The sequence below is a fragment of the Choloepus didactylus genome, chromosome 21 (genome assembly GCF_015220235.1).
Source record: "Choloepus didactylus isolate mChoDid1 chromosome 21, mChoDid1.pri, whole genome shotgun sequence".
NCBI lineage: Eukaryota > Metazoa > Chordata > Mammalia > Pilosa > Megalonychidae > Choloepus > Choloepus didactylus.
This window is the reverse complement of record NC_051327.1, coordinates 41,375,626-41,400,650: the sequence shown is the minus strand read 5'-3', so window position 1 is coordinate 41,400,650 and position 25,025 is coordinate 41,375,626. Positions and strand designations below refer to the sequence as shown.

The following is a 25,025-nucleotide window of genomic DNA, read 5'->3' as shown; positions in this document are numbered from 1 at the left end:
ACTGGTCACAGGGAAGCCAGGAGCCAGGGGGCAGGCTTGACGGAAACCTCTGCCACATGGTAACAGCCCTGAGCATCCTTTCTACTAGAACCATGCTCCCCACACAGAACCAGAGCCTGTGACCATACAGAGAACAGCCTTCAGGCCTTAACACACCAGGTGAGCGCTTAGACTAGAAGCAAAGACAGATTGAAAAAGAGAAGGTCTTTTCAAAAGGGTTTCTCTCTCCCTCCCTCCGTCTCCTCACAAGGAATCAGGTTTTTCAGACTTCTTGGGGGTGGGGCTGTTAGCTATTTGGTATTAAACTTCTCCCACAAACAGTGGGGTCTAACTTTCCTGCTTGGCAGACTCAGGAAATCACCCAAATCACATTCTTGCCCAGCCCATGACATACCAGAAAATATTCTCTTCTGACCTTGTCATTGACCCCAATCATGCCCTGAGTTTTAATATTTTTTTTTTCAGGAGAGCAGGGTGAGTGGTAACAGATTGGGTTGAGTCGCGAGTCTGGAATCTGTCATCATCTTTTAGCACAATCCCAGAAGGAACCTACCTGTAAAGCACACGGTTGACCGTTGCCTGAACTGGGCTGATGGGCATGATATGATGTGGTTTTGGAACTTCAGGTGCTTCCCTTAGAGACAAGGGCTTATACTCCTCACCTGGTGAGTCTGTCAGGCCAGAGCCACAGTGGGTGCCCGGTGGGGACCTTCGCCACACGTAAACGTTTCCAGCCTCCAACTGACAAGTGTGTTTGGTGTGTATGTCAGTCCTGATCTTCTCTTTCATTTCTTTGCAGTGAAATGCAAAATGGAGGATGATGAGGAAGTTGCAGCCAAGATCCTACCATCTTAACCACTGTCGATATCTTTTCCATTCCAAGATCCAATTACCCCATGAGTCAAATGTGCAAATTACGCCTCTGTTGTGTGACAAGATTTGGTACACGTGAGAATGGAGTATTCTCCACGTAGACAGGGAGGGTTGATTGCCTACATGTTTCAGTGCAAATAGTTTCTTATAAGAAAGTGCCAGTCTTAACTTTCTGCACTGTCCCCAAATTTTATTCTTTCATCCAGATAGTTTTCCGGTGCTTCAGGAGCCTTTTACACTACCCATCTTTGAAATGAACAGCGAACTCTAGTTCTCACAGATGATGAAACACGCTTGTTACCAGTTTCCCCACTTACAGATGCTTTGGCAAAGATCCACATTTTCATTTCAATCCCAAGCCTCTGAACTGGGTTTTTAAGTTTACCTGGTGACTCTTCTTTTCATATGAAAAAAAGGCATTATTGCTTATTATAATTTCCAAAGGAACTGGCCCTTAACTTTTTATGCAAACCCAGTAAGATGAGACATTTAAACACAGGTGACAAAAACAAGGAAAGGACTCTTTTTCTGCCTAGCTCCCAAAGTGTTATCGAAAGCTCTGCATCTTATGGGTAAGTTAACTTCTTGCCCTTGTTTGTTGTTAGGTTTCCTGATCCAGGATCCCCCCATTCAGAATGCCACGTCCTCGGCCTTGAGGCAGATCGGAAAGCCTCGCAGCTGTGTTGGGCTGTTTTGACACGCTACCACACATCTTAAGTAAATAGTAAAGCCTTTATTTCTGTGTTAAGAACAGCATTTTGAAAATAAAACCTATCTGCCCATGCTTTACAACCTCTTACATTTGTCATATTTATATATACAGTCATTTAGGGTGCATATTGATTGTCTTGCTATGTCTTTAGCAATTTCTTTTATAAGTATGCCACAGCCAGCCAGGGGAGGATAAGGTACATTATAAAACACACATTAATACATTTAATAAATATATATTATCTATCAAAAACGAGCCTGAGCTCTTTATCGATTAATAAAAAGCACCTGCTGAGAACTCCTGTAAGCTGGTATGATCTTTGCATCATCGGATTATAAAAGCCACAATGCTCCCTTTTGGTTTGGGGTTTGGCCTGAGCGTTCAACTTGGTCCCGGCTATCCAAGGACCCGCTAGACTGAAGACCTCACTGAGTTTCTGCTCGTTCGGTGGTCCCCGTGGAATCTGCAGTGAAAGTGCTGGACCCCCAGCTTTCAACCAGCAGATCTGAAACCCTGGCAACCCTCGAGACACCCAGAACTTCCCAGTCTGTACGTTCTCAGAGCCAAGTCCCTCACTCCACACCCTCCATCTCCAGGGGAGAAATCCAGGATGGAATGACAGTTTCCTATTCAAAGGGGGGACACAGTGGCTGTTATAGTCCCAAACTGATTTTAATAACCGGACGCAGAAAAATTTGTGCTTACAAGTATTTTGGCCACAGATGTTCTCCTTCCAGGTCACTTTCCCCAAACAAGTCTTTTGTTTACATAAACAGATCTCAAACAGAGGTGCCATTGAATTTTGTATTTAAACTTTGCTCCGTGGGGGCAGCTGACTTGTCTTTTGGTAAAGATGACTGTCTGTACCAGTCAGGTGGAGTCCTTAGAAAAACAGCAGTTCTCTCCCTTTTCTCCCCAACTCCCTGCCTCCGCCCCAATTGTGAGGGCATTTAGCCTACTCTCCACCTTAAAAGCAAAATAATACACAATCCATAATGTAGCAGAGATTTTTTTAAAAAGGGGGTGGGGGCGGGGGGTATAGTCTCATTGAATGAGGTTTTCCGTGGCTTAAAGATGGTTTCATTTTTTATGGTAGTGAAAAGTCACTTTCCACCTGTAGCCGTTTATGCGGTGCTCGCCTTATGTGTCAGGACAACAAAGAACTTAGAAAGTGATCGTGCAGTCACTGTCGGAATCAGAGTGCTCCAAAGGACTCCAGAGAGTGGGGGTGAGCAGCCATTTCCTGGCACGAGAACGTGGAACGTTGTCGTGTTTCACTGGATCGGACTGAGGACTTTGGAGATTTCTTTATTTTCAGAATATTGGGTCTGCATGCAACCACAGCACCCACTCCCAGCCCTCCCCAATTCTCCATTTTCAACTCCACCCAATGATGCCCCCTCACACCCAGGGTGGGAATCTGATTCTCTAGAAGCAAGCACATGCTCTGGGTGGGAGTGGGGGGGGGGGCAGGGATGGTTCTGGAAGGAAGGTTGGATACGAGTGGCATTCTTGTGCCATGCTTTTCTCTTCTCCATGCGTGGGAATACAGGGAACTGCACTGGCAGGGAGGAAAACTCGAAGGGGGGCCATGGCAGGGATGGGCAGATTGGCCTCGCTAGTCCCAGTGCTCCAGAAGGTGAGGGCGGGGAGGGAGGGGACACAGCAGAGACTAGGCCCTCGAGAAAAACCAGGTTTATTAAAACATTCTCAGCTCAGGCGGGTTGGTTTGTGAAGGGGTCAGGCCCTCCCCCTTCCCCCCAACAAACACTAACCTTTTTCATTTTCTTTAAAGGTTAAAGGCTTATGGGTTGTCTTATAGAAAAAGCAATATAGTGATTAGAGTATATGCAAAAAAAAAAAAAAAAAGAAAAGACCCACCCTCATTTCTACATGCCCAGCTGCCGGGTTAAAACTCATTGCTTTATATCGTAGCTAGTGATTCTGCTGGCCAAACAGTGCAGCGAGCATGGGGCTTTGAAGAGTTGAGATGTCTGCAATGCGAAATGACAAAGGAATGACTTGCTCAGCACAGATGGAGACCATGAAGGAAACAGGAGTTGAAGACCATTGTCATGGCACCCACAGAAATGAGAGCCCCCCACCTCCCCCCCTCCAAAGAAGAAGAAACCCCAAGCGATCCATTCCGCTCGGAAATTTCTACCACATCCACCGCTCAGCCCACACAACCTGCAAACACACAGCACACTAGGTGCCAGGGTTTCCCCGCAGCCTGGAAGGCACCTCTGGGGAAGCCCATTGCATGGCAGCAGCAGTGGAAAACCTGCCGTGGGGCCTCCCTCCGCCCACGTGAACTTTTGAAACGGATGTGGGAATAAAATTGGGAAAGGGCGTGGAGGAGCACGGGCAAGTGCAGGGACAGGGAAACACGAACAAGGGAAGAAGAGATGGCGACGTGGCAAAGTCTTCAGCCTGCTGTCCCAAGCCGGGACATTTCTATGGCTCTACCAGGAAGAGAGGCCCCCAGCTCGCTTTCTTGACCTGGGCACGAGGCTAAGAGGCCCACAGAAGGGACACTGGCTGGCCACCACTTTCTAAGTGTGACAGCCATGTTAAACGCCCAGATATCCTCCTTTGGCACTTGCCAGGGTCCTTCGACCACTACCAGTTGTAAAGCTCACCCCACGATTCAGCTGAGCCTGGCCATAGTCACCCCCACAACCTCCTTCACTGCTCCTGATGATCCCCCTTGGCCCTCCTTGCTGAAATGTCATCTCCAAGAGGCCACCTGGGACTCACATCCCTGCCACAGTCAACCAAACCAGCCTGGCCCACCAGCTGTGAATCCGGTTCTGTTTGAACCCCCAGAGGGTGAGAGAGTCTTCCCAGCTACATTTCCCAATGAGCCTAATACTATTGGCAATTAGCTTTGCTTGTTATTATTATTATTATTATATTTTTTGTTTTTTGCAGGGATTGAGGTTGGTTTGGTATTGCGTGTGTGCGTGTGTGTGTGTGTGGCAGGGCAGGGGAAGGCAGGTGGTGTTAGCTTTTCCAGTTCAGCAGTGTTCACATTTACACAAAGTCCCTTTTGCTGGGATTTCCAAATCTCCTGGCTGCGAGGTGGCCCCGTTCGGCTGCCGTTACCGATTTCTCCCTCAAGAAAGACACAGCCAGGGAGTAAAATCGGTAAGAGAGAGAGTCTTATTCTCTGGAACTTTTAAAGTCTTTCACCAGAGGTGTCTTCCAGTGTAACTTGGCGGAGCAGTTGGGATCTGGAAACAAGGATAACACACTGAGAACTCTGTTTTTGGCAAAGTCGACATTAGAAACGGTTAGTTCACGATGGGCTAGAGATACACTAACCGGCTTTTACCTAAACCGGCTAATTCATTCCCAAGAAAAGCAGCAGCTACTGTGGGTGCTGTGGCTCCTTCTTTCTGGGATCACCTGCCCCTAATGACTATGTTTCCTTACCCAGAAACTTGCTGCACTTTCTGCCTCTGGGGTATTTTTTACACAAATTGGTCTTGAGAGGGGCCAGGAGGTTTAAGAGTAACTGGTGGAGCAATTTTCTAACCCTATTTTTTCTAACATACAGCCCAAATGCTTGCATGTCAGAGGCACGGCTTTTCTTGGCATCGGACAGTATAAACAACCCAGCAGATGGCAAGGGGTCTTGAGAATGCAAACCTGTCCATCTATTTGTCTTTGAGCTCCTTACAAACCAGTGCAAACCACTGCCTAGCATAACATTCAAAAGACCAAGAAAATCAAAGTTCCCTCTAGAGATCAAAGACCATCCCTGACCCATATTTTAAAAAAAAAAGAAGAAAAAAAGCACTCAGGTTGATTATGGAATTGGCATATGATAAAAAGAATGGAGATCCAATTTACACAGGTAAACTGGCTCACATGTGGTTCCTGAAAGAAGCACATAGCTATGTTTGGAAATTAAAACATGGGGATGAAAGTGCGTCTTTGAGTTAGTTGCTGGAGAAACACAAAGGCAAAACGCACATGATGACAAGTCTGCTCGAGGTCTGTTTGGCCTCAGATAGTAAAGCCATTTTTGGGTTCCTGGGAGAAAAGGAGACACCCCGTCAACTTCTTAAGACATCCCTTAGGGAGTGGGGGGACCCCAAACCCAGCTGGTGCCCAAAGATACGGGAAGGAATGGGGGATCGAAACTCGGTTTGTTGGCAGCAAAATCTGCCAGGGCTCCCTATTCTAGGCCTTTCTTCCAAGTTGTCTCCCAGGCTGAGGGCAGGGGCAATGTAGAATGGAAGCCAAGGAATTCACTGGCCCCAAGAAATAAGGACTCTTTCAAAGGAATTGACAGGTGCCTAAGGAAGTATCGGTGGACCTGATGTGCGTGGAGGAAGAGGGTGGATGGGGAAAGAATTAAAAACGTCAGCCCTGCATGCATTCTAGCTGCCAGGGAGGTGGGCTGGAGCCGCCGTCTTTGCAGGCCACAGAGCAGTCGGTCCCGGGTGCAGCTGCTACCCGTCACCGAACATCCTTGGGCTTTCTGCCAAACCTCCCATCTTGATACTTACAGTCCCGCCGTTCAGCACGACGGCCATCTCGGTCGGCTGATAGACATTGCTTCTAAACGGAGCGCTGGGTCTGCTTCCCAGGCTGCCATTGCGAAAGCCTGCGGTTCGGAGAGCTGAAGGAGGGAACAGGGACACCAAAATGCCAGAAGGAAAAAAGAGAGAGAGACACGGCTTTGTTTGCTTCCCCTGCATCAATACCACACACTGGGCAAACCCTCCCTCACCCCCCTTGCTCCTCCCCTTTGTCACAAGCCTGATTCAAAAACAAAAGTCACAAAGCGGCTTTGTTCTCTCTTGGAGCCTGACCCATCTCTGTGGGATTGGGAAGCTGGTTGAGTTCAGGACACAGGCCAGGGGTGAGTGTCCACCTCTGGGCTCGCTCTGTCCCCAGTACCCCCGGTCCAGCCTCTGCAGCCCCCAGACAGACAGGCTCCTTTAACACGTACAGACAGAATGCCATCCACGGAAAGCCGGCCACCACTCCATTCAAAACGCCGCTGTTTCTGGACACATAAAAAGGTGGGAAGCCCTAAGATCGTGGCCATCCAGTGCACAACTGTGGTCGCCTCCAGCAGAAAATGGCTGGGGACGGGGACGCAGAAATAACCCCACCAACTCTGTGTGTGGGTTATTTCTAAACAGGAATGAAATGGAAATCTGATGGCACAGTACATGAGCGCTTTTTAACCTCTGGGAGGTGGGCAAACGGTATTTCTTATTTACTGGAATTTTTCCTCTTTCCTAAAGAAAAACCAAATCAAAACAAAGGTCTGTCCCAATTGTGGGAGGGTATCGCCCTTATCGTCATTCTCCTTGAAGGTACGAATAGAAGAGCCTCACTTAGAAGTCTTCCCTGAATGGAGTCGTTTTTCTGGCCAAAAAGAAGCAAGAGAGCATGGGTTTTTTTTTTGTTTGTTTTTCTTTACAGATTCTTTGGGGCAGGAACCAAAATCACCCTTAGTCTTAGCTTCACAGAGTGCCAACCAGGGGTCAGGCATTGTGAAAAGGACTTTGGCTATATATTAACTCATTTGTGATTTTCCTAGCACAATAGGAACTTTTAATATTCCCATTTTACAAGGGGTACAGAGAGGTTAAATAACTGGCCTCATAGCCATATACCGTTCAAACCCAGGCAGAGACAACAGGGTCGTAACCCCATCACTAGACCGGCTCCAGACACTGTTTTTAACCACCACACTCAGCTATTTAGAAGAAACTTGGATTTCAGATGACATTAGGGGCAACTCAGTCCAGGAGAGACCAAAGAAACCAGGGTGGGGAATGCATGTTCCAAGACATATTTAAGAGAACCTTTTTGGCCTGAGCATCTCTAGGCCTCAAGGAGCTCATCACACAGGGGGCTGAGCAAGGAGAGGGCCTTCCAGGGAAGCAGAGAAGAAAAAGCTGGAAGCCAGCAGGGCTGGGGGAGGCAAGAGGGTCTGTGGACCCCCTACTCTCAATTCCTAGCCTTGCCCTGCTTAGGAGGGGGAAGACCAGACAATATAGCAGATACCCCTGGCCATCTATGTTCAGTGTGGAGGTCACCTGGCTCCAAACAGAGAAACAAAGGCTCAGCTCCACTGCCTGTCGGTGGGTGCCGTGTCCTGAGGGTCCCTCTCTGTAGTGGCTCTTTGTGGTTCTTCTCTGGGGAACAACGCTCCCACATTCTAGGCCCACTGAGCTTTGGCTACAACTGCCTTCTCCCCCGGCTCAGGGGTGAGCAAGTGATTTAGGCCTGGCCAATCAGGGCATCGCATCTCCCCGGCCATGCTGACCGGTTCAGGGAAGGGCAGTCACGTCCAATCAGAGCGCAGCCTGGGCTTTGGCTTGAGCATCCTGGGAAGTGCACCTCTTTTCTACTGGGTCTCGAAGGAAGCTTGGAGCTGTGGGCTGCTGCGAGGTGCACAGAGCCAAGAGATGGGGAGAACCCAATCTTATCATTTGAGCCTCCTGGATCTAACCATTCCTGAAGCCTACACTTCAACACATTGCTCTGTCTGCTTAACCCAATTCAAATTGAATTTTTTTTAATTACTTGCATTGTCAAGAACCCAACCAGCACCCCACCCAGGTCAACTCTGAAAGGCAAGCAGTGCTCAACCCCAAGGGGTCTTCCACAACAATCAAAGTGCGTAGGTTGAACGCCAACGTTCTCCTATCTAGATCCGGCCAATGAGGTCAGGTTGGCCCTGAAGGCCAACTCCAGGAAGCAGAAGGTCAGTGTTGTCAACAGTCGTTGGCCCCAGCAAGATCTTGGAGCCCACAGCCCCTCACCAGAAGGAAAAAACATTTTTCTCTCTTGCTCCCTTGAAAGGTGAACACTGAATGCGCCTTGTTAACGCTTTCCAAGATGAGAGCCGAGGTGCTATATCAGTGTATTTTAAACTTTTAGCACATACCTCATGCCAAGTTGATACTTATTAACAACCAGCAGGCTAGTGAAGTCCTCTGCATCTGTGGGGTCTTGCTTGGGCAAAGGAAATATGGCAGTGGAGGCCGCTGGTGCTTGGCAGAGCCATAGGCCGGCCTGGGGACTGCCCTTCCTGTCTCACGAGGACGTGAGGGATGTACCATCAAGGGAGGGAGCCCAAAAGGCTGGCAGGGAGGCTCAGAGGCAAGAGCAGCAGAGCCAACCCGTAACTCCCGGGCACTGATCTTCTATGAGACCCAAGGGCTAGGGTAAGGCCCCTCATGGGGCCTAGTTACCTAAAATATACACTGGCAGAGGTCAGCACCGAAGATGCCAACAGCTGTTCTCACCCTGGCAAGGGAGCGAGCCGAGGTTCTCCAGCCAGCACACAAGGGTTTCCAGTACAAAGGTGAGCCCAGCCAGGGTGCCACTCCAGCCTCTCTCTGGGAGCTTCCAGAGTGTGAAACAAAGGAGGGCATGGGCGCCTCGCAGACAGCTCCTGCACCCCCATCACCTCCTTTTGCCAGTTCTGAGTCTGCTGATGCTGAGCTGAGTCCCAGATCCCTTTGCTCACTGGATCTTATGCAGAAACCTACGTACTGGCTATATTTATACCAAAAAAAAGGATGCATGTAATGGGATTCAGAAAACAAATTTAGTCTCCCTGCTCTGCTGGGGGCTTGCACTGTGGGATCAAACAAGGTGCTGTCATCTCTGGGCCTCAGTTTCCCTGCTCTGTAAAATGGGTCTCACAAGCCCCATCCCTCCAAACACACAGAGTTGTCCTGACACGTCGGTGAGATGATGGACACTATCTTTCAGAAGAGGAGGGTAATTCTGTAGCAGAATAGTCAAGCACATGGACTCTGGAGCCAGCCCACCTGGATTCAGATGTGGGCTCTACCTCTTGGGCAAGTCACCTGGCCTCTCTCTCTGGGCCTCGGTTTCCTGTCTGCCAAATGGAGATAATAATGTCTAAACCTCATAGGGCTATTGTGGGGGTTAAATGAGATCAGCCGCTAAGTGCTCAGGCTGACACCTGGCCGTGTTCAGCCCGCAGTGAAGTTCAGCTGTCCTACTTTCAGAGCCCCTCATGCATGGGTAAGTTCTGACATCCCTACTTTGCTGCAAAGGAAATCAGGCTCCAACAACATCGGTTCTTAACCTTTTTGAAGTCACAGACTGCTCTGAAAATCTGACAAAGTGGTGGGCCTATTCCCAAAGAAAACATGAGCTTACAAAAACTTGCATTCATTTTGGGAGTCCCCAGAACCTTCGAGGCCCAAGGGGAGTCCATGATACAGGCTCAGATAAAGTGGATTTTGCTCCAGGAACCGGGGAAAAAGGAGGCCCTACCAGGACCCCAGGAAGTGGCCAGGAAACTGGTCTCTGCTGACCACATCCCCCGACTCCCAGTGACGGTCCCCATCCCCACCCCCACCCTTTTCTCCTGGCACCCAGGGAGCCAGCCTGACCGGCTGACACTGCCATCCCTGCCGAGTCTCTCGATGGACCTGGGCTCGCCAGCTTGGGGCCTCCTGGTAGGAAGGGGGCAGCTCTGACGAAGGCCACAAACTGCCTGTCTCAGGCTCTGCTTTCAGGGGAACAACAGCTCCACAAGGGAGATAATCTTATTATTTCTGTTTTGCAGATAAGAAAAACACTCAGGGAGGTAAAGGAATTTGCTCAAAGCCACACATCTAGGAAGTGAGTGGCAGAGCCGGGATTTGAACTGGCTGATGCCAGGGCCCAAATTCCTACACTCCTTGTGCCAGTTTGAATGTATTGTGTCCCCCAAATGCCATTATCTTTGTGGTCTTGTGTGGGGCAGACGTTTTTGGTGCTGGTTGGATTTGCTTGGAATGTGCCCCACCCAGCTGTGGGAGATGACTCTGATGAGATGTTCCCATGGAGGTGTGGCCCCGCCCATTTAGGGTGGGCCCTGATCGGTGGAGCGATATAAATGAGCTGACTCAAAGAGAGAAAAAGAGAGTGCAGCTGGGAGTGATGTTTTGAAGAGAAGCAAGCTTGCTAGAAAGGAACGTCCTGGGAGAAAGCCGTTTTGAGGCCGGAGCTTTGGAGCAGATGCCAGCTGCCTTCCTAGCTAACAGAGGTTTTCCGGACGCCACTGGCCGTCCTCCAGTGAAGGTACCCGATTGCTGAGGTGTTACCTTGGATGCTTTGTGGCCTTAAGACTGTAACTGTGTAGTGAAATAAACCCCCGTTTTATAAAAGCCTATCCATCTCTGGTGTTTTGCATTCTGCAGCATTAGCAAACTAGAACACTCCTGGTGACTAAGGTAGGGGAGGGGACAACAGCACTGCCTCTGAGGGGCTCCTGCACCCATCTAGCACACAGGTTGCAAACTCAAATGCCTCCAAGGCATCAGGGAATTACTGTTAATGCATTAGAGCTGGTGGGTTGGGGCAATAGGGAATGGTGGGGAGTGTGGCAAACAGAAAACACATCCTCATCTCTCAGTTGGCGATGGGTAGGAAAAAAATGCTAAATAAAAATCTATCTCAGGACCATCTTTTGCAGACCCTGCTTTACTAGGACCACCCATTTCCACTGGAAAGAGAAGAGAGCCCTAACATCCAGCCCTGGGCTGGAGCCTACTGGGCAGCACCTAGCTACTTTACCTGCATTGTGCTCATCCATGGAGAAGGCCTTGTTTTCCATGTAGGTCCGTGGCAGCTGCACGTCCTCCTCGAAAGCCGTCTCCCGCATCCTAGGCTGCGACGTGTCGAAGTAGTTGGGCGTGTTCTCCTGCGGGGCCGGGAGAATGGCACAGTGGATCTCAGGGATGGCGTGGAAGATGACAAAGACCCAGCCGCTGGCCACCAGCGTGATGGCCAGTGTGGGGTCGCCCCAGGCCTCGCCCTGCCGTAGCTCGGCATTGCCAAAGAGGTACATGGTCAGCCAGGCCACCCAGATGAGCACGGAGAGGAAGGTGGTGACCAGGAGGCAGGCCCCGTTCTGCTTCCACTTCTTGAACTTGCCGCACAGCGTGAAGAGGGCCAGCCCCAGGGCAGCCACAAGCAGGACCATGTCGTAGATGAGGGCCATGGCGAAGTCCATGGGTTCGTAGGCGCAGGCCGGCTTGGCATCACGCAGCACGGTCAGCACCAGCCACTCGACGGCGATGATGACCTCCACCAGCATCAGGCACAGTGTGGCGCCCACCAGCTGCCAGCCCGACGGGCCCTTGCCGTGGCGCACCAGCCTCCGCACGCGCCACGCCTGGCTCAGCAGGCAGGAGAAGCAGAGCGCGAAGAGGACGCCCCAGAGGAAGCGGCGGACGGAGCAGATGGCCTCGTCCTCCCGGATGATGAAGGCGAATGTCAGCCCGAAGAGGCCCAGGGTGCCCAGGAGGAAGAGGAAGTGCAGGCCCATGGGCTCCTTCTTCTCCTTGTCCTTGACGAACGGCAGCCGCACCAGGAGGATGAGCATCAGGAGCAGCGTGATCAGGGCGCCCGCCCCGGCCACCGCCTCCACCACGATCCCCCAAATGGTGTCCAGGTCGCACAGGGACACGTACTGAGGCAGGAGGTCCAGCCCGCAGCCCCGGGACGTGCTGGCGTTCTCGGAGGCCCCGGATGTGATCGTAAAGAGCAGGAGGAAGGCGAGCGCTGGGCGGGTTCTCATCTTTCTCTCTGGCGCCATGAACGTTCCAGAGAAGTGGGTGGAGGGGTGTGTTGGGGGAGAGAAAGAGCAATCCATTGTGAGACTCCTACCTCATTTCAACCCTGCCAGCCCATCTGGCACCTTTGGACACATTAGGTCAAGACACCCCTTTCTCCAGATGGTGCAGCATCTCGCCTGGGGGCTTCAGCTCCCACGTGCACACTTAGTTAGATGAAGTGCACAACCTGCGCAGCTGTACCTGACGACCTTATCAGTGACCATGGGCTGGGAGAAGACTCCCTTTCCTGGTATGTCCTTTCAGTCTTACACCACGTGCCACGTCTGATCTCTCCAAAAATAAAGGCACAAACTGAAAACGTAAAGAGACCTCACACTGTCATTATCCTTGCAATTGTGACTGCAAACGCTGACGGAAAGCTCACTCTGGGCAGGGGCTCCACACCAGTCGACATGCCCAGTCCCCACGGCGTCCTACTACAAGGCAGCCCCTCGCGTGATCTCCATCTTCCAGGTGACAACACAGAGCCTCGAGGACAACCTGCCCCACTGAAGCCACCCCTCTTGGTCGCCTCGCAGCCTTTCAAACTTAGGACAGCCAAGAGGGACCGTCTCCTTCACTTCCACCTTCTCCCTCTCCCCTCGCACTTTCCTCCTCTTCCTCCAAAAGCTCTCTCAAGAATCACCCCTCTTCAATCAGCCCTCTTCACCACACCCCATCCATGGCCCGATTCATCTCTCCCCAGGATGCCTGAGGAATCTTCTGGCCTCCTCACCCTTACCCCCATTCAAGCTGGTCTCCACACAGAACCCCGGAGAGGGGCAGAACCCAAGTGTCCTCCTGCCCCCCCCCCCCCGACCCCTGCGTGTGTGGAAAACTGCTTCTCTCCCACTGGCCTCACATGTTGATCAAGGCCACATCCCTTTACTTTTCACCTGGGCCTCTGCCATTTCTTTCTTAGCTCTAATTGTTTCTGTAACTGTTTGCCTGTTTACATGGTTTCTCCTCTCCATCGCCTCCTTTCTACTTGTTTTTCTCCAGGGTAAGATCTGGTGGGTGGGGAGCAGGGGCACTGCCCATCTCGTCTGTCACTGTAGACCAGGGATTCTCGATGATTCCTTGTTGTGGGGCCTGTCCCGTGCACCGGAAGATGTTTAGCAGCCATCTCTAGAAGCCAGTAGCACACTCCCCTTCCCTGCAGTTGTGACAACCCAAAGTGTCTCCAGACATTGCCCAACGTCCCCTGTCCCCAGCGAGAATCACCGGTGCAGGCTCCAGCTCTAGCACACGCTGCCTGGCACAGAGACGCTGCTCAGAAAACCCGGAATGAAGAAGGACATTCATCGGGACACTTTGCGACCCCACGGCCTGCGCAGCACTGCTCAGGGGGCTCCCTTCCGTGGCCCCTCACCCCGGGCTCCTGCCTCGGTCCCACCCACGTGCGGAGTTGCAGCCACCACCCGGCCAGCAGCCCTGGCCTCTCCCGCCGCTCCAGCCTGTCCCTGGGGCTTCCTTAAGTAAATGCGCTATCGACCACCTCACTCTCTGCTCCTTTACGGGGAGCCCCTGAGCATCTCCAGTCCTGCCCCGGCTGGCCACGAGGCCATCGCCGGCATAAATTATTCATACTGCCGGACGAGAAGGTGCCTGGTGCGGTGGGGACCGTCTCCTCCCCCGGCTCCAAGGAGAAGGCATTTGGCAAGAGGTGTTCCTTAAACCAGCATCCCAGCACCCTCCTTGGGCACTTCCGGGACGAGGATGCTCCGCAGACATTGGCAATTAGCCCAAGGTCCAGCCGGGTCCCTGTCCTGGCACTGCCCACTGTGCCACCGCAGCAATTCATGCCTCGTCCACACATCAACTGGCCCCTGGGGTCCTTTAAACTTAAGCCTCGCTTAAAAGAAAACCCAACACATTAAAATACTTAGCTCTTAAAAAGTTTAAATTGTTCATGTTGCATACCCCTTGGGCATATGCCAAAGTACCACCCTTTGGAAAAAGACTGTCCTAGACGGAGCTGCCTTACGAGGTCCTATAAGCATGCCAGGAGTCAGAACTGAAGAAATGCATGTGTCTGAACAAAATGCCATCCCTGGAGGGATCTCCCCCAGCCAATCTCAACAATGGCAGACTGATTAAGAGGCTTGTCAGCAAGTAGTGACAAAACACCCCACGCAGCCCCTGGAGGTCACACAGCGGCCAGTTCCATCCCGTGAGTGGCTGGGAGGGGGCAGGCAGGAACGCGCTTCTGCAGTCTGGGCCGCCCACCCTCCGCCCGGTCCCTCCCTCGGCCAGTGGTTCTCAAACTGGGGACCCCAGGGGACAGCTGGCCAGGTCTGGAGACATTTCCGGTTGTCCCAACCTGGGGGATGCTACTGGCATCTAGTGGGTAGAAGCGAGGGCTGCTCCACAACACCCTGCAATGCACAGGACAGACCCACACACAGAATTATCCGGCCCAGAATGTCACCAGTGCGGGTTCGAGAAAGCCTGATGTGGGAAACCACGGACTTCCCCACCTCAGGCCTGCACCGCATGTCCCTTCCAAGAACTCAACCTCCATTCTTCTCCTTCGGGAGCTGCCCCAAGGGGGAATTCTCCTCTCTCCAAGCCTGCCTGTGAACTGGGATGAGGTTTTCCCAGCTCCTCCCCCTTCCTGCTCGGCCTTCCAACCACAACAGGAAACCAATGGGGCTGGGAACACCAAGATGGCACCCGAGCTTCTGAAATGGTGTAGGCTTCTTATGACCCTAGTCTGGGTCTCTAACTCTTAATGACACAGGAAACGGACACACTCTTGCTTTCTGTTTTCATTCCCGAAGGCGGAACCCTCTGCTCCTTTCTGGGACAGCTGTGATTTTTGTTGCCTAGCATCTGTTCCTTCCATTTCTGCAAAGAGCTCCTGGCTTTCTTTGGAGAGCTACCTGGGGCCCTGTCACTGAGCATGGGCACATGGCCCAGGCCTGGCCAATCAGAGCTCGGATCCCTCCCTTTTGCAACAGTGGTTGGCTCATGAATAGGTGCATGGCCTAAACCAGACCAGTGTGAATCAGCTCTAGGATTTTTGCTAGAATTAACTGGAAAGAGTAGAAAGAGGTGCGGGGTTGATAAGAAGGATCTAAGCATGGAGCTGGAGAAGGACACTACAGGATAAGCTGACCCAGTGCAAACACCTAAGTGATGGAGCAGAATCCTAGTTGTCATTGAATGCCTGGATTCAGCCATGCCTGAAGCCAGATACCCTGGTCTTGGCACTATAGTAGCTAATTAACTTCCTTTTTTTTGGATTAAGCCAGTTTGAGCTGGGCTTCTGTTATTTGCCAACAAAGAAGGCCTAGTACTCCTCCCAGGGCCTGCAGCCCCCTTCTTCCGGGAAGCCCTCCTTACCCAATATCTGGACATGTAGATGCGATCAATGGTAGCCAGGCCTTTTAGGGGTTCAGGTGTCTCATATGGGTCATAGCATTGCTAAGGACCCCCATGAGACGACAACCACCCCACTCCCTAGAACAAATGGCTGGGGGATGAGGGGAGGGTTACACACCACCTCAAGGAACGAAGTCCATTCTGGCTCATCTAGGGTTTCTGGGAGATTCCGAACTGCCCTGCAGAGTCGTCTATGAGCTGCTACAGTGACAACAGTCATCCTTAACTCATACACTGCTTGCCATGTTCTGGGCACTTCACAAATACTAGCATCTTATACCTGCCCGGCAGCCCCAGGAGGTAAGTGCTATGACTGCCTTCATTTTACAGGAGATGAAACTGCAGTGGGGTGAGGTCAGCTGGTCTGTCCAAGGACAGGCAGCCAGAAAGTGGGGGGGCCAGGAAGCCGTCAACCCTACCATTGTCCACGGGTTCTTGCTACAGACCAGGGCTCTAGAAATGTCACTTGGGGAGCCCTTGCTGCCAATCTATCTACTCCAGGATCTCTCTGCCCCCGCTCCTCTCTAGGCCAGCACTTTGGATTGTTGTCTTTGAGAAATGTGCCACAATTCCCAATTATTTCCTTTTACTACTATTTTGTTCTGCTCCCCACCACCTCTGCCCTTGGCCCCTTGTCCATCTTGTTCTGTTCTGGGTCCCTAGTGCCTGGCACCTGGGAGGGGCTCATGGCCCAGGAGCCCAATAAATGGATGGATAAATATAGTCTCTAACCTTCATGCCCCTGTGGCTAGGCAGGTCTCATCACTCCCATTTTCTAGACCAGAGAACTAAGGGTCTGAGAGTTAAGTCCCGATCCTCAGCCGGCATGGGCATCACTCGTTAGAACTGCAGACCCTCAGCACAGCCGGGCATCTGGGTCTGAAGGACCCCTCGCAGGTGATGCTCAAGTACACAGAAGCTGGAGAAGCAAGGGGGGGACGCGGCAGGGGGAGCAATGCCCCAGGCCCAGGCACACCCAACTGGCCTCCCCCTGCCCTGCACCAAACAGGCAATGCCCCCCTTCCCCCTCAGCTGTGCCCACAGTCAGACAAGGCCCCTCCTGCCGAATTAACCACCCGCTTCCCCCCACCACCGAGGGGCTGGGCAGCTGTCCAGGAGCCCCCAAACCGAACAACACCAGATTAGTGTGTTCAAGTCAGCCGCCAGGCAGGGCTGATTGGGACGGGATGAATATATGGCGACAAACCCGTGGGATGCAGGCATGCGGCTCCTCAAAGGAGTATTTGAATAAATGTGAACGAACGCGCCAGACTCGGCTCCCGGACTAATTACCCTTGCTGCCAGCCAGGCTCCCAGAAATGTGACTCATTCCGATGCTCGCAGGCACACTGCACTGTACACACACAGGCACATGCAGACACACACACACAACCTTGCAGAGGGGCCCCGAGCCCCCGGCAGGTGGTGAAGGAGCCCGCCCCTGCCCCGTTCCTCCGCGAGCTGGGGAGCTGGGGCCTGCCAGAGCTGGGAAAGAATGCAGGCAAGATTCCTGTGTGTGAAGGGTCAGCGATGCCCAAGTGGGAGACCCTGCAGATGGCCACTTCTGCCAGCTCCCCTTCCCTCCTGCTTTTCCAGTCCTGCCCTTGCTGCTTGCTGGAGCCGTGTGACCACAAGCAACTGACTTCACCTTTCCTGCCTCAGTTTCCTCACTGCCAAATGGGGGTCAGAGTACTACCCACCTCGTGGGATTGTTGTGAGGATTAAAACAAATTTGGATTGAGGGCAGTAGCTTATATGCAGTGAGCAACTTAATGTAAAGTATCTGTTAAATAAATCAGAAAAGATTGGCAATGCATCCCAAACAGTCCGACTGCTTTTCTAGAAAGGGCGGTTGCCATGGAGATGGGGTTGAAAGGATGGGGCCCCTCACCCAGGGCTTTGTCCACCGTGGGTTTCCAGCCTCTCCCACCACACGTTGAGCAAACAGGTCCCCGAGGCGGGGCAAAGCAGCGATGTCTTTGTGGGGGCTGCCCTGGGAACCCCCAGGCTCTCTAGCTCCCAGCAGCAGCTACTCTAAATGGGAACCCCGCGCTGTGAAGGTGGAGGGGGACCCTGAAACCAGGTGGCTCTCCTGCAGAGTCAGAAGCAGGACACCAGCGTCTCTGTTCTCCCACCCACGCACAGGAAAGGAGATACAAAATGTTCAAAGCTGGCTCTGGAACACCCCATTCTGACCTGCCACCCCCCCTAATCCCACCCCTCAGCCACATCACTTCCCAGTGCCCAGCAGGTAAGAGGCCTCTTAAGGAGTCAGACAGAACTTGGCTATCTAGTAGCTGTGTGACCCAGGACAAACGACTTAACCTCTCTGAACCTTAGTCTCTTTGGCCGTAAAATGGAGATAATGATAGTGCTGATGTGAGTAACCGAAACACTGCATGGCAAGGATTCAGCACAGTGCCAGGCACACAGGAAGCCCCAGTACAATCATGCTCCCTGTCGTCCGATTGGGAAAATGAAGGCAAAGAGGTCAGGCAACTGGGTCCAAGGCTTACTGTAATTTACAGGCATAACTGAGGCTAATCACCCATTTGTCCAACTCCTGACCCCAAGGCCTTCTTTCTACTGCACCCCTGGCCTGAACCCTTCTCAACCCCCCCCCACCCGCACCCCGTGTCTCTGGCAGGGGTCCAGGATGAAGCCAAGGACGCCCCTCACACCCCAGGGTCCCAAGAGTTACACTCTGTCCCAGCCCCTCCCCGATATAGCCGCCGATGCATTTCCTGCCCTGGCCGAGATTAAACTGTTGCAAGGATCCCTGATACTAAACTCTTTCCCAGATCCACTGCCTCACCCTCTCACCCCCTGCTCTCATTTCCGAGGTACATGATCTCATAATCTTCATTTCCCAGGGCTGGCCAGTCCCCCAGCCTATCTGGAGGCTCTCGAATTAAAAACAACCACCACCAAAAAACCCTCGCAGGTTAGTAAACAGGGCTGCAGGAACACAATCTCTGTGACCCATGAATATGCAAAGCAGCTCCAATCCTGTAAATAAAAGCAATCATTTACATGCAAATTGCATCCTTGGCGGCCCGTTCTGGGATGGATGGTTCCTCCGGGACTCTAATTCTGAAAAGAAAATGCCACTAACCTGGGACCTCGGGAAATCACGAGGAGGTGCTGATAGGTCAGAATACTTGGGGCCGTGGGCTCTGGAGAGAGGGCGGACAAGCACTGCTTAAAAGTGGGGAGTGGGATTTTAAAACCCCGGCTGCTCCTCGAGTCAGCTCATGGGGCTGGCCAGGCTCAGGGTGGTCCCCAGGCTGGAGGGAGCCCCTCAGATGCTCCCAGCTACTCGCCATCCCCAGAAGCAGGATGCAAGTTCCGGGTCAGGGGGAGCTTTCAAAAAATCAGACCCTGTGGCTTCCCCATTCAAAATCCTCTAAAACTCCCCAGCCCAAGCAGAATGTAACATGAACTCCCTTCCGCGGCCCCCAAGACCACGTCTGGTTGGTCCCCTCCCCCCCGGACACACACACACACATCTGCTTCCCAGCTCCAGCCACAATGGCCTTTGTTCAGCGCCCAGACACGCTAAACTCCTTCCCTCCTCCAAATCTTTGCACCTTTGCACTCACAGGACCCCCTGCCTGGTTCCGACTTCCCCCCAACCTTCAGAGGGCCAGCCCCAGCCTTGCCCGGCTCAATTTAAATTTCACTCGTCAGAACCATAATATGCCCTTGTCACTTTCTTATACATCACCTGGCTTTATCTTTCTGACAGCACCCGTCCTCATGGGCAAGTGTATCTATTTACTATTTATTTACTTGTCTAGTGTCAATTCCCCGACCCCAGACCCCCAAGGCAGGGGCTGGTCCATTTTATACAGGGTAGTCCCTCAGTGCCCGGTTCTGTGGCTGGCCCGTTTAATGAAATAACAAATTAACCACTTAGAGATTCTGACCTTATCTTTCCAACACACTCTGCAGTCTCTCCTCTCGCCGCCTGTGCCCCAAATGGCGACTTCCCACCCCCCATCTTCCTCCCTTCTCAACTCAGCTGACCCGTTTTCAGACTTCGCGCAGGGAACGGCTAGGAAACAGGGCTGACTCTACCGCCCAGTTACAGACCCGGCAGGGGGCCGGGCTCCCAACCCGCAGATGCCGATCTGCACTCTCCTTCACACGCCGTTTGCACGCAGTTTCAAAGTCTGAATTGTGCGTCAGCCGCCGCCAAAGAAACTTCGGCATCAAGGCTCCTTGGCTTTAGAGTCGAGGCTTTGGGGCCAGACCCCTCCCCCGCTTCTCTCCGCGGGGACTCCCAGCCCCTCCCGGGTTCTGCTCCGGTGCCCCCCTCCTGGCGCAGTCGGGGCGGTCAATCTGGCGCGTGGGCCGGGGCCCCAGGCGCGGACGCCGCTGCCCGCCGCACTCCGGGGGCCTTTGTCCCGGCTCCAAAGAGCCCCCCCTGGCGCGGCCCCGGAGACCAGGGGGAGGGGGGCGCTGGCTGGGCCTGGGTGTGACGGAGCAAGGACCGGAGAATGAGCCCGCGAGCCGCTCTGGAGAGACATCCGGGGCAAGGTCGGTGTCCCCGTCCCCGGCTGGTTAACCAGCTCCTCCCGGCTGCGCCCCTTTCCGCCCAGGCGGCAGGGACCCTCGGATGACTGGGGCCCTCGAGGGGCGGCTGGGAGCTGTGCCCCCACCAAGGAGAGCGAGGGACACAGCAGAGGGCTCGTCCCTCTCGCCCCCGCTCCATCGCGCCCCCAGCCTGGCCGCCTCTGTCGGCGGCGGCCCAAGTGCCCCGGGCCCGAAGCAGAAACGCCCCCCCCACCCCAATTGTCCCCCAGACCCAGGTCCCGGTTCCACCTCCTTTCGCCCGCGTGCCCCCCACACCCCACCCCGTGGTACTGCGCTGCCACCGCTGGCTCCGAGCTTGGCCCGGGCTTCCTGCGGCAGGTGCGGCCGCTCACCCCAAAAGCCCGGTCCTTGGGACCCCAGCTCAGACTTCCCAGCCCGTACTCAGCCTCCGGTGAGCTTGCCACGCGGACCCCTCCCATGACGGGTCACCCGGGCACGCTGGACCCTCTTACATTCTCAGCCCCTCCTTACTTACCTATGGTCGCCCCCACCCCCTCCCCAGAGACCTGGAACTCCACCTGGACCTCCCCCCACCGGACAAGGTCCCCGCCCCTCCCCCCACGCGCCCCCGCCCGGCCCTCTTGAGGTTCTCCCACCACACTACGGTGGCCCCTCATCCCCGTATCCCCTATCTCCTCTCCCAGAAGACTAACCCCTTGGGGGGCATCTTAGAAAAGCGTAAGGGGCAGACCCCCTCCCCCCCCGTCCTCCCAAGTCCGCGGCAGGAAAAGTTTCTAGGGGCTCCGCAGCGCCCTCCACCCCATCGGCGCGGCTCGGACTCACCGACCCCCGCGGTCCGCAGCGCCGACGTTCCCGCTGGCCCGCGGCCCGAGTCACATCTCTGCAGCGCGGCCGCGGCCCCCGCCCCGCGCACGCCCGCCCGCCCGCCGGTCCGGCCTCACTGCATCGCCGGCTGCAGCCGCTGCCGCGCGAGGCGCCCCCTGGCCCGGCCCCCGCCGCTGCAGCCCCCGCCGCCCCGCCCCTCCGACTGGCCCCGCCCCCGGGGCCTCCGAACTCCGCCCCCCGTCCCCCGCCCCTTGGCTGCTGCGCGAGTACCCGCCTGGCCCCCTGAACCCGGGCGCACGCTCCTCTCTCTTTGCTCGGAGCGCTGAGACTAACCCCTTCCCCCCAGTGTCCCAAATCTTAGGGGCATTCTCCCCCCACATCTACACCCTTACAGTGCGCCCAGTCCAGATGCTCAGGGCACATCCCTAAGTTGATCCATTTGCAGGAATACCCCCCACTAACACACGTGCGCGCGCACACACACACGCATGGAGGGACACTCTGCAACTGGGTTCATAAGAAGTAACTCCTCCCACGGCACACCATCACCCGGTCCAGGACGGAGAGGATCCCGGCACGCGCGCGTACCCATGTCACACACATGCGGTTTGGGCTCCTCTACATGGGTCCAAATGCAGCCGGTTCCCACCCGGATCGCATTCCGGAGCGCTTTTGTCCCTTGGCGCACACCGAGCCCAACGTCTGCGGTGTTGGCCAACCCCAAACACACATGTCCACGCAGTGCGCCCCTCGCGTGGGGCCTTACGCAGGACCCCCTTCCCCAGCACACACATCGCCCACGCGCACACACGTCCGCCACCCTCCCGGGCGCACTCACTCAGGACCCCGGGCGACCAGCCTTGCACGCTGCAGACGCCCAGGGTGTAGCCGGGACGCGCCCACCGGGCTGCCTCCCCCCTCGGCCCTGAGCCCTTGCTCCCGGTCCGCCCCGAGTCACCGGAGGTCGGGCCTGGGGGGCAACGCTCCAGCTTCCTCGCGGGGCTAGTTCCCTGGGGGAGCCTCTGACCAGCTTCCAGAGCAAGCCAGACCTGTGAGGACCACCCCTGTCCCCCTTTTGCTTTCTCGGTGTGACATTTCCCCTCCCCAAGAACGCAGAGATCTATTTCTGCTTTGTCCGCTGTTGATTCCTCAGCGCCTAGAACAGTGTCTGGCACCCAGTAGGTGCTCATTAAATGCCAGCGATCGACTCTTTCCCCAGCATTTCCGCCAGACTGCGGAATCCGACCGCGGGTGGGCACTGCTACCTGGTGGTGGCCAGTGGAACTGACGCCTAGTTCATTTTCTTTCCCTCCTGTGTATGGAGAGCTAGTTAGTTCACCTTTCTGAGCCTGGGTTTTCTCATCTGTAAAATGGAGATGACTTTAATGGTATATGCCTCTTGAGGTTATGGCGAAAATTAAAGACATCATGCATGTAAAGTGCTTCATGCAGTGTCTGGCGCGTGGAAAGCCCTGTGTGTGTGTTGATGGATAGCTACTGAGTGTCCTTCCCCCAAATTTCAAGGACCTATTGACCATCATCATCATCATCATAATCATCATCATCATTGTCATCACAACTAACTCTTTCATAGCCCCAACCACGTGCCAGGAGCTGCTCTAAGTGCTTTATATTCATTAACTCAGTTAATCCTCCCAGCAACCCTCCAGGCTGGATATCATTCATCTTTGCATTTCACACATGGGGAAATTGAGGCACAGGAGGTAAAATACTGGCCTATGGTCAGAGAGTTGGCAGAACCAGGATCAAACCCAGGCCATCTGGCTCCACGGCCCACGTGCTCAACAACTCACTAGACTGGTGTCATTTGCTGCAGGGTGAGACATTGTCACGTCTTGCCTGGTCTCCAGTCTCGGAGAGAATGGCTCCAGGAGGCGCAGGTGGCTGTGCCAGGCTTTCAAGGGTCAGTCCACTTCAGGCCAATGAAAAGATGGTGGCTTCCCTGGCTGCAAAATGGCAAGGGCACTGCCCGTGGCTTCCCTATGACAAATGGCAAGGTGTATAACGAAGTGTTTATCTGTGTGGTCTCCCCTGCTAGACTATCAGCGCTCTCCGATGGAACTTTCTATGACGATGGAAGTGCTCTCTGCACTGCCCTGTGGTAGTCACTGAGCCATGTGTGACTATCACAGCTGGAGAACTGAATTTTCAGTTTTATATTATTAATTGTAATTAATTTAAATAGCCACCCCTAGCTAGTGGCTACCATATAGGTCAGCGAAGCTCTAGGCCAGTGAAGGCAAGAACCACATCTGTTCTGTATCCTCGTATCCCATGCCCTGTCCAAGGCATGGCTTATCAGACATTGTTAACTTAAGTGGATAATTCAATTCCAGCCTCATTTTCCCCTTCAAAGTACATCAACTCTGTGTCCAAAGTCTTTAGAATCCTCTTTTCTCTGCTAATAAGCAGATCATCTCTCAAATTAATGTGCCGCTCAGGGCTTTGGAGCTCTGAAAGTCCTTTTCTGTAGATCATTTTGCTTTAACCACAGAACCTTCTGTGGTTGGGGTCCTGATCTTGCGTGTCACCACACCGAGTCTCAGAAAGGTTAAGTGACATCCCCAAGGTCTATGGCTAGGAAGCAGCAGAGGCAGAGTGCAAACACCCCGCACCCCTACCCCATGCTCTTTGCACACCACACTATTGCCTTGCAGGTGAAATTTCACACAGGTCTTCTGGAAACTTCAACTTAACTCCACCAAGGAGTGGGTTGGAATGGTGGAGATTCAGGGCCTGACAGGATGATATTTTCGGTGCCTCTCTGATTACCCCAGGCAGGAAAATAAGTTTCCTTGTGCATCTACAGTGTGCCAGGCCCTGTGCCTGACCCGGTTTTCAGTGTGTTGGAATAGCTAGAAGGAAAACCTGAAACTGTTGAACTGCAACCCAGTAGCCTTGATTCTTGAAGATGACTGTATAACTATATAGCTTACGCTGTGTGATTGTGTAATTATGAAAACTTTGTGGCTCCCACTCCCTTTATACAGTGCATGGACAAATGAGTAGAAAAATGAGGACAAAAAGTAAATGAGTAATGGGGGGGGGGAAATGGGATATTTTGGGTGTTTTTTTCTATTTTAACTTTTATTCTTATTCTTTTTTGTGCATGGTAATGAAAATGTTCAAAAATTGAATGGGATGATGAATGCACAACTATATGATGGTGCTATGAACAATTGATTATACACTGGGGATGATTGTATGGTATGTGAATATATATCAATAAAATTGAATTTAAAAAATTCCATGGCTTTAATTTCAAAGATGGTAAATATTGGTTGGTAGCGCTTATGTAAACAAAAGTTCTTTGGGGTCCTGGAGTCCTCTCTCAATTTTAATCGTTCCGGAGAACATAAAGTCTGAGAACCGCTGCTCGAGACACACTTACCAAGAACTGCCTCTCTAAAAGGAATAGCAAACAATTATATAGCACTCACAGTGTGCCAAGCTCTGTTCTATAAGTTAAGTTTTTTGATCCTCATAATGGCCTATGAGGTGGGGTAGATCCCCGTTTTAGAGACTTGGAAGTTGAGGCAGAGAGAGGTTAATCGTCAGAAAGCTGGTTCAAGTCCCCTGGCCGCAGGCCACCAGCCAGGGCCTTGTGTGCAGAAGGAGCTCCTCCGAGAGCTACTGCAGCCAGTCAAGTCTCGCTCGTGTTCAGCCCCATGGCCAGGTGGGGTCAGGCATGGCCTCCTCCTTCTCCTCCTCCTCCTCCTCTCTCTTCACATTTCCCGCTGAGTGCTTGGTCCAGCCGACTGTGAAAGATCCTACCAGACAGGCGAGGCCGAGGTGGGGACTGTGAGGAGGGGAGCGGAGCCGGAGGTGACTTGGATTACATAAGGGGACAGTTACGTAATGGGGGTGGGGGTAGGAGAAGGAGAGGGCAGAGCCTGCCAGGCCACGCAAGGGGAAACTAGCACAGGCTGAGGGGGTGGCTTACCCCCACTTGTCCCTGGGGACTCCAACCTCTCCTCTCTTGGCCCCACTGAGCACAGTCAATTCTGGGCATGCTGACCCACATCCTT

The 25,025-nt window shown here is 53.4% G+C and overlaps 2 protein-coding genes across 6 annotated transcripts in view; one reads left to right on the top strand and one right to left on the bottom strand.

The window, feature by feature from the left end:
* Positions 1–1,837, top strand: part of IQCK (IQ motif containing K) — a 145,515-nt gene extending 143,678 nt beyond the window's left edge. For all 4 annotated transcript variants that reach the window (XM_037814360.1, XM_037814362.1, XM_037814364.1 and 1 more), the window contains one exon: positions 800–1,837. In XM_037814360.1, coding sequence (XP_037670288.1) covers positions 800–855 — 56 coding nt within the window. In that variant the 3' untranslated portion in view covers positions 856–1,837. The remainder of the gene's footprint in view (positions 1–799) is intronic.
* GPRC5B (G protein-coupled receptor class C group 5 member B) lies at positions 1,587–21,118 on the bottom strand. 2 transcript variants are annotated; one of them, XM_037814357.1, is made up of 4 exons: positions 20,974–21,118; positions 11,162–12,175; positions 6,106–6,218; positions 1,587–4,821 (listed from the first exon to the last, which is right to left on the bottom strand). In XM_037814357.1, the coding sequence occupies exons 2-4, from the start codon at positions 12,165–12,167 to the stop codon at positions 4,777–4,779; spliced, it is 1,164 nt and encodes a 387-aa protein (XP_037670285.1). In that variant the 5' UTR covers positions 12,168–12,175; positions 20,974–21,118; the 3' UTR covers positions 1,587–4,776. The 2 variants fall into 2 exon arrangements, with proteins under 2 accessions (XP_037670285.1, XP_037670286.1); XM_037814358.1 differs by lacking the exon at positions 20,974–21,118 and adding an exon at positions 19,687–19,839.
* Positions 21,119–25,025: the final 3,907 nt, after the last annotated feature.